The sequence below is a fragment of the Erpetoichthys calabaricus genome, chromosome 1 (genome assembly GCF_900747795.2).
Source record: "Erpetoichthys calabaricus chromosome 1, fErpCal1.3, whole genome shotgun sequence".
Taxonomy (NCBI): Eukaryota; Metazoa; Chordata; class Cladistia; order Polypteriformes; family Polypteridae; genus Erpetoichthys; species Erpetoichthys calabaricus.
The window spans coordinates 57,776,078-57,785,532 of record NC_041394.2 but is presented as its reverse complement, the minus strand read 5'-3'; the positions used below and the strand labels follow the sequence as shown (position 1 = coordinate 57,785,532).

Genomic DNA, 9,455 nt, shown 5'->3' with positions numbered 1-9,455 from the left:
ACTGATTTGTGCCTTCCATGTTTCTGGCACGTATTTGTGACAACAAAAGGGATCTGGAAATAATACTTGTGTTGTATATTCCTTGCACTATTTTTGTTGTGGCAATGATACGAGTTCTCAAGTGGCACATAAAGTTTACTATGATTTGGTCTGTTGGGTTGAAAAGTTGTTGCGCAGGAAGACTAAGTGCTTAACTATGATTTTACTCTTCTTGTAAAATGGCACAATCTCATAATTCTGGCTTTTGTTTTTTCTTTATTCAAATATTACACATATGAACTATTTAACAGTGTGTATTTAATTACAAGGCGCAGATCAATACTTGATAACTGCCTTGGCTTGAAAAATGGACATATTTAGTAAGTTTGTGAGTTCCATGCCCCATCGCCAGCAATATCAACTGTCATTGCTGGCAAGATATATATTTTTTTATTTATAGGAAGCACTTAACTCTAGAAAACAGTTTTGCGTAGCAAATACATATATAGCATGTTTGTGAAGAAACAGCTTTGACCTGAAAAATACCAAACTTATCCTTGTAGAACATGGCTTCAGAGGAGACTTGTTATTCATCCCCTGGCCTATAAATGGCAGCAAAGAGAAGAATCAAACCACACGGTCATGTGTTACTTTTAGAAAAGCCAGCACCCAGCTTACTGTCTTGGGGCGTTACTCTTTAACGTAAAATTAAAGAACGGGGTGTGACGAACATGGGGTCACCTAGCATATGATGTTCTCTGGTAGCACCTTAACCTAAATATGCCAGAAAGTAAGCACTAAAGTGGCATAATTATATTGAAAGGTAGTAGCAGATCTTACCTGTTGAGGGACGAAATTCAAATGAGATGATATATTGGAGGAGGTGGAGGTGGTGTGAATAAGGAAAAAAAATATCTACTCTTGCTATGTAAGTTGCCCTGTTTAACTAGACCTTGTGGGGCAATTAAGTGTTTATTTCTTTGTGCATGCTCATTTTTCCTTTTTTTAAATTATTGTCTATTGTTTGTCCTGGGTATGATGTTAATCTGCATCCAGCCCTGCAAGCAGGTCCTCAAACTTACAGGGAAAACTTGAGGGTTGGTGACAGGGTTGGCACTCCAGCCACTGTAAAAGAACCCCACACTGTTTAGTCCGGTGCTGAGGTGTCACCCGTTGCACATCGGGTCCCAATCCAGATGGTTTGTCGTGTGGTGGGTGTGGCAACACGCTGTAAAATCGGTGCATGCTCTCAACCTCTCTGTCTCTTTTTATTGTAGTTTCATGGTTGTGCATTGGTTATCACTGTTACTTCACAGCTCCAGGTTTGATATTTTCTCTTCAAGCCTGGACATTCTTCCAGTGTCTTTGTAGGCTTTTGTTTGTGTTCATTGGCCTTTCTCCCACACCTCAAAGCCATATGATAGTTTGACTGCAGAATCTAAAATATCAAATAGTGTGTCATGTGCTGGTGCTCAGTCTACATACACCTGGATTTTGATTCACCGCCAGTCTTAGTAGGATAGGTTGCACCTTCTAGCTGCTGCAACTTTTATTATAAGCACAGTAAGTTGATGGTTGGTTCAATGATCATATTGTACGTATTGATGTCTACATTCTCTTAACACCTGACTCAGTTGGGAAGTTTAGAAGTTTGAGATTCTGAACATTTAAGGATGAAGTCGGTAATGACTGGCCTGAAAACAACTTTTCCTCATCTGTCTGCTAAGAGTCATCAGAAAAATCTTAGACAGTGGCTTAACTTATATACCGTTGTGAAATGGAACTACTACACAATACATGAAGCCTACTGATTTGTCCAATGCCCTTTTAAGAAATAAAAAAACTGAATCATGATTCATGTGTTTCTTTATTGCCATTAAATATCCTCTGCACAATTTATAATTTATATTGTCATCAGTGTAGCCTAAGATATCAATGCTGTCAAAAAAAAAAGATAAATAGCACTGTGGTTTTCTCCAGTTAGTATTACTGTGATTCTTTCTTTCTATATACAGAATTTTGATCCTTCCTTAACTTCATAGCTCAAATTTTTAGGTACTGGATGATTTTTTTTTTTTTTTTGCTGTCTGAAGGTATGACTTAAGCAATTGGTTATGAGAAAATAGTTCATTTATATGTGATCAGTATAAGAGGGTTCAAGTAAGCTGCCTGTGCCTGTTCCACATTGAGCACTCATAGTCTTTTGAGCTAAACTGGCGTTCATTTTACCTAACTGGAAATGGCCAGCACCAGGACAAGGCATGAACTGATGCCAGCTGAACTGATGTGATTCAATGGCAGCAGCCATCTGGAACAGTCTGTTATACCAGGCAGCCATTTGATTTATTCATTTGTAGAAGATCCTTGATATTTTAATACTGAATTCCAGGGTGAGAAAACAGTTCAGCTTTATACCTAAATCTCATGATGTTTTTGTACATTTTAATGACTGGGGAATTGTACAGATGCTGCTGTAAATAGTACAACTAATGGGTTACTGCTAGTAACACATTTTCTGAAAATGTATAGTAATATCTATGGTGCCCTTAGCAATATTACTTGTAAACAGAATGAGGCTCTCTCTGCTCTCCGATGATGCGTTTGTGTTTTGTCACGTCCATTTGTAAAACTCTGTCCATGAGATTTTCTCGTTTTGACATTTGTGCTCATTGTTGAAATATTACACAGTGTGCCCAAAAAACTGTCCAGTTGTCACTCCAAAAACGTGTCATTTTCTGATGGGCTGTTTTCTTTTTACCTGTACACCCAGTAGTCCACTTTGGTACAATATGTGCACTCAAGGAAACATGTCCCTCAAATTTAAGAAGAGGTTGTTGAAGCTGAAACTTTTAAGACATTTCAGGCCACATTTTGATAATGTAATACTGAAGCCAGAAGTGAAATGTTTATCAATGTAGTACATGGTGACACTCTAAAATTAAGTGTTACTTCATTCTCACAGCAGCATAGATTGTTGAGTCTGTAGACTCCTGGTGAAGATAAGGAGGCCTTTTCTTCTTCTGAAAGCGGAGAGAGGCATACTCAACTTCTTTATCAATCTGTTAGAGGAAGACACCATAGAATTAGAGGTCAAGTCATAACTCTAGAACTACAGGTTAGATAGATAGATAGATAGATACTTTATTAATCCCAATGGGAAATTCACATTCTTCAGCAGCAGCATACTGATACAATAAATAATATTAAATTAAAGAATGATAATAATACAGGTGAAAAAAAAAAACAGACAATAACTATGTATAATGTTAAATATTAACGTTTACCCCCCCCTGGTGGAATTAAAGAGTCGCATAGTTTGGGGGAGGAACGATCTCCTCAATCTGTCTGTGGAGCAGGACAGTGACAGCAGTCTGTCGCTGAAGCTGCTCTTCTGTCTGGAGATGACATTATTTAGTGGATGCAGTGGATTCTCCATAATTGATAGGAGCCTGCTGAGCGCCCTTCGCTCTGCCACAGATGTTAAACTGTCCAGCTCCATGCCAACAATAGAGCCTGCCTTCCTCACCAGTTTGTCCAGGCGTGAGGCGTCTTTCCTCTTAATGCTGCCTCCCCAGCACACCACTGCGTAGAAGAGGGCGTTCGCCACAACTGTTTGATAGAACATCTGCAGCATCTTATTGCAGATGTTGAAGGAAGCCAGCCTTCTAAGGAAGTATAACCGGCTTTGTCCTTTCTTGCACAGCGCATCAGTATTGGCAGTCCAGTCTAATTTATCATCCAGCTGCACTCCCAGATATTTATAGGTCTGCACCATCTGCACACAGTCACCTTTGATGATCACTGGGTCTATGAGGGGTCTGGGCCTCCTAAAATCCACCACCAGCTCCTTGGTTTTGCTGGTGTTCAGGTGTAGGTGGTTTGAGTCGCACCATTTAACAAAGTCATTGATTAGGTCCCTATACTCCTCCTCCAGCCCATTCCTGATACAGCCCACGATAGCAGTGTCATCAGCGAACTTTTGCACATGGCAGGACTCCGAGTTGTGTTGGAAGTCCGATGTATATAGGCTGAACAGGACAGGAGAAAGTACAGTCCCTTGTGGCGCTCCTGTGTTGCTGACCACAATGTCAGACGTGCAGTTCCCAAGACGCACATACTGAGGTCTGTCTTTAAGATAGTCCACGATCCATGCCACTAGGTATGAATCTAATCCCATCTCTGTCAGCTTGTCCCTAAGGAGCAGAGATTGGATTGTGTTGAAGGCGCTAGAGAAGTCTAGAAACATAATTCTTACAGCACCACTGCCTCTGTCCAAGTGAGAGAGGTTGACTACGTAGTATGAAGTGTGATGTAAGCAGGTTAACCCAAAGTTTATTTTTTTTCTGCTTAGTTTTTGCAATTAAAACAGTATATATACAGTATATTTTTGTAAGTAGTAAATTTATTATACTGGTTTGCATGAAAATTCTTCTGTGCAAAAGAATCGTACTTTAGAATTTTACTGTAGTCTTGAATACATTTTTGAAACTGGGATTCCTTTACCACAAACTGTTTCCACAAGATATCAGATTAAATGAAACACATGGGGGAAAAAAATGGTTGCTTTTTACAAAAAATAACTTGCATTTGTTTAATGCCATACATATTTTTCATGTTTAGAATATTATTTGAAGTGTATTTTGAGCTGAAAAATGGCAGCCTTGCGTGTTCTTAATGTTACTGTAGCTGAGGTGGAAACAATCCAAAATCAAATATTGGTTTCATATTTTTTTTTTTGCCTCTTATTTACCTTTTTTCCTCTTATTCCATCAAAGTAACATGGAATTTATTTTGAGAAGGTTAGAAGGATACGTTTGTATGTTCAGAAGAGAAAAAGTTGATGTTTAAATATTTTTTACAGGAATATGCATGGTCGGGTTCATCTATCCTTCATCTTAACCAGGTAACTAGAAAGCAAATGGTAAAATAAGAATAATAATAATACATTTTATTTATATAGCGCCTTTCCCATGCTCAAGGCACTTAGATTGAAGAAGTTTTCTTGAGAATACAAAGGCTGAAAAAACTATGAGGAACTTCTCTCTTCCTACCTAGCACATGGGTGGGTGCAACAGGTCTTTAACTAACCATTTCCTATGCTCTCAATTGGATTTTTTGTTTCTCTGAGAACACGGAAGAAACATGAGGAGAAGTTCACCAGGACATCACTCAAGTGGAGAGGCGTTATAGCGGAAGGTGTAGTGAGTCAATGTTAGCAGACATCTGTTGGCCATTCCATCATGAAACACCTTCAGAGTATTATAAGAGGAGAAAACTACCAAGTGACTACTTTTTGTAAGTAATAATTATATTTAAAATAATTACATGAACAATTTATTATTTTTTAAATCTAATACTAATAATTAAATAAGGTGACTTCACCTAAAGAACTTAATGTGAGAGAATGAACAATACATGATTCCCTGCTGTTCAGTCTCTTGCATTAAGTTATTTATCTGTTGAGTCATTAGTATTATTAATTTTTATTATATTTATTAGTTATTTATAATTTTATTAATGATTTTTGAATATAAAGTCATGTATTATGTCCCATTATATCCTTATTAAAGGCAGTCATTGGAGATGAGCAACTAAGCATTTCACTGCATATTGTGCTATGCACATAATTTATATGTGACCGATTAAAATTTGATTGATTTTGAAGTAATTAATTTTAAAGATTAGTTTTTTTTTTCTCTCTGGTATTTTTAAATTTTTTATCTTAAACCTTAGTCTGTGGAAAAACTGCATGTGATAGAGCAAATCTGTTGCCAGATTTGGATTCAGAACTCTCAAATCTATCAAGTTTTGATGGGGGCAAAAATGCATTTATTTATTTTTTTTACAGAGCAGTGTTTTTAATTAATTTTCCTGAATTATCACAATAACAGGTTCGATTGAAATATCTGAAATTTTGCATTTGAGCAAAAAGTAGGATGATCAAGGTTTCTGTTTTTATATAGCAGACCCTTCCCACCATCAACCAGAACAAACATTAAAAAGGTGCTAAATTAGTGTGGAGCAAAATGATACATGAGATATTCAGTATTTCAATTATCAAAAATTACTGTGAAACAAATAGCATTTCACTTTTAGCAAAATTTGTGCCATGGACACAATAAGAAGGCATTTAGCTCATGTCTGGAAGCGTTTACATGCATTAATTCTGTGCACATCCGCCTATTATTTAGCAGTTCTCCAGAGAAGAAACAAAAATCGGCTGGCTCATTTTTTGTCACATACAGACATATGTGAATCAGGTAGTATGATCCCCATTTTGTCAATTATGATGACAATGTTGGCAGTCACAATCATAAGGATGCATCATAGACAGAAACGAAACTTGAAGCTCCACAGTGCTTGCAGAGTGTATATTCTCAACTTTTTGTGAAGGAATCACTGGAAAGGGCTGTTGCCAATTCACATCTTTGGCACAACTGGGTTTTTTGGTGTGTCATTGTTTAAAAAATTTGCAGCCAGCCACATAAATGTGCTACGCTTCACTGCAGTCATATAAATGAGAAGCATAAATAGGATTGATTTTACTCTTAGGTGACAGATGACATGCAGAAAAGAAGTCCAGTAAACATGGGAAGTGTGAACGAGGCTTTACAGAGCAGTTACACCACAAAAAAAACTTTAAAAGCTCCAAAAAAACTTTTTCTTTTTTTAGTGAGCTTCATATTTGCCATTGTAAAACAAATTTTTATATTAGTTTTTGTGATACTGTGCGACTCAAAAGCTGGCTGTTTCATTCATCACTAGATCAAATAAGCAGCAGATACCAAAAAGATGGTGACGACACAGGACGTGAAAAGCAAAACTCAAAAAAACAAGTTACTAAAATAGTCGTAAGTAAAATACCATCAGCAGCCATTTCACCTTTCAGCATTTGTATTGTACAGTAAGGATGTTCGATAAATGTTTTCCTTCTATAGCTACTAGAGCTCAGTGCATTCTTTATTTTCTTTTCACAGCAGTAAGTAGACAACCCATCACTGTGCCTTCCACCTCTCACGATGATTAGTGTCTCAATGTGCGGTTTCTATATTAATATTAAAGTCATCACATGCACCATTATGATTGACAATTTCCTACCTGGACTTGACTTTCAGAAGGCAGGTTCAATGGAGCAGATGATTGCATGGTGTTTTCTAGAGGCCCTGGAAAAGCAGATGGAAAGTCCTTAATGTGAGTGTCAGTCAGTCATTTTCCAACCTGCTATATCCTAACATCTGCTGGAGCAAATCCCAGCCAGCACAGGGAAGCGAACCCAGGTCTCCTTATTGCGAGCCAGCAGCGTTACCACTGCACCACCGTGCCGCCTTTGCAGTGTATTAGTTTATTTTAATCATCACTCCCTCAGTATAGTCTCTTAATAAATAACGACATCTAGTGTCATAATAAGCAGTGTATAATCAAGCAATATATTTACCAGGATCATTCTGTATTTTCTTCAACCTGTTGGCAAGACAAACAGAATATTGGTCATTGTAAAGATTATTATGGTGTTCAGCACATTCAATTCATGGTAACAATCTTCATCTTAGAAACTTTTAAGAATTTTGAGCAGCATCCTTTTGCCTTAGAGATAAAATGCTGACACACATTTGCTACTAGGTTTATAAGACTCTTGTTTACAGTTTAATGCTTCATTTGGTTTTCTGCATTATCGTGTATTTTTCACTGTGATTGTTTTTAGATCTTCAACCAAAACTAATGTTTACAAGAGAGAAGTGACCCCAAGTGACTAATAACACAAAATGCTGATCTTGTTTTTTTTATTATAAGTTATGCAGTATATCATGCCACTTGTGCAAAGGTAATTGTTCAATTGATGCAATAATTACACCACATTCAGCTGTAAAAACTTCAACCTAATGAGTCCTCCAGCTATTGATCGATCCCTAATAATATCCTGGAGCCATTTCAGTCTTGCCTTTCCTGCAGAACTGTTTAATATCAGTAGCATGTGTGAGTTAAAGGGCACAAACTGCTCATTTCTGATCCATTCTGACAAGGGACTTTAGGTGTGGACTTTGACAAGGCTTTTCCAGAATTCCATCTCCATTCTGTTGTTGACCCATTCATGTATTGTGAATTATTATCATCTGGATGCATAGCCCTAGGTTTTCCTGAGCTTTGGCTTATGTAAGGGACAGCCTGATGTTTTTCTTAATACACATTTGAAACAAATTAGAAACTTTGCTAAACAAAACCTGTCCAATTTTCCTCACCTCCCACCTATTTCTATTCCAGAAAAAATATTGATCAGTCCTGAGAACTCTGACAGCATTTCTGTAATATACAAAAACATTTTAAAGTGCCTCCCTTTCAAAGATCCCAGAGTACAGTGGGAAAAGGATCTCTCATTCAACATTTCAGAAAAGGAGTGGAAGGCAGCAACGCACAGAATTCCCTCAAACTTCATATGCACAAAGCATACAATTATTCAACTTAAAATTATCTGTCGAGCACATCTACCTCGTTTAAAATTGTCCAAAATGTTTCAAGGGCAAGATCCAACCGGTGAAGTTTTAATCAAGTTCCAGCCTCACTGGGCCACATGTTCTGAGTAAGCATCAAATTAACATCATTCTGGACCAAAATCTTTAAATGCCTATCAGACAGCCTTCGTGTCACAATCCTTCCTAATCCACTAACAGCTGTGTTTGGGGTACTCCCAGATGGGCTTAAAGTGGAGAAGGACAAACAAACTGTAATTGCGTTTACTATTGGCATGAAGACTTACCTTGCTCAACTGGAAGAATCCTAACTCTCCTCTTTTAAGTCACTAGGTAGCTGATGTTATATATTATTTGAAATTGGAAAAAATCAAATTCGCACTTAGAGGATCTGGCAAGATCTAATCAATAACATTTTAGAATAAGTATTTAAATTGAGGAAGTGGATTCCCTTCCTTTATTTATTTATTTATTTATTTATTTACTAGGGGGCTCTGCCCCCTGCTCGCTTTGCTCGAACACCGTGCAGGCCCAACACTCTAGTCATTTCCCAGATCTGCCACTTGCGACGAATTGTGCTGTGCTTTTGGATAAACACAAATATCAACTGTCTTTCATATCTCCGTCTTTCGAATCTATTATCACTGACAATTTGTCACATATTGGTTATTATATATGCAAGCATGATCTTTTGAATTCATATAGAAAACCAAGAAAACTTCTTTGTCCGTGTTTTTCAGATAATTTTGTGTAAAGTGCGATACTTTTGGATGTATGGATTTGTATCCATTCTTGGCTGTCGAATTTCTAATATATCAGATCGTTTAACTGTTTCAATTTTATGTTGCATTGCTTCTCCATGATCATAAATATAAACCTGACTAAATTGTGGTTTCTTTGAAATTAAACTTGTAGTAGCTCTGTTATATCACCTATGTCCATATATTGATCTCTTTTCGCTGTTCAGTTATTTCACCGAGTAATAATTTCCGTTTGTGTTAGCGCTAATGC

At 37.2% G+C, this 9,455-nt stretch overlaps 1 protein-coding gene across 1 annotated transcript in view; it reads right to left on the bottom strand.

The window, feature by feature from the left end:
- Positions 1 to 1,515: 1,515 nt before the first annotated feature.
- The window catches only part of LOC114650521 (uncharacterized), a 33,685-nt gene continuing 25,745 nt past the window's right edge, over positions 1,516 to 9,455 (bottom strand). Inside the window, exons 5-7 of the mRNA XM_028800195.2 lie at positions 7,415 to 7,440; positions 7,078 to 7,142; positions 1,516 to 3,038 (exon numbers count right to left, since the gene is read on the bottom strand). Of these exons, the coding sequence (XP_028656028.2) occupies positions 2,925 to 3,038; positions 7,078 to 7,142; positions 7,415 to 7,440 (205 nt within the window). The 3' untranslated portion in view covers positions 1,516 to 2,924. The remainder of the gene's footprint in view (positions 3,039 to 7,077; positions 7,143 to 7,414; positions 7,441 to 9,455) is intronic.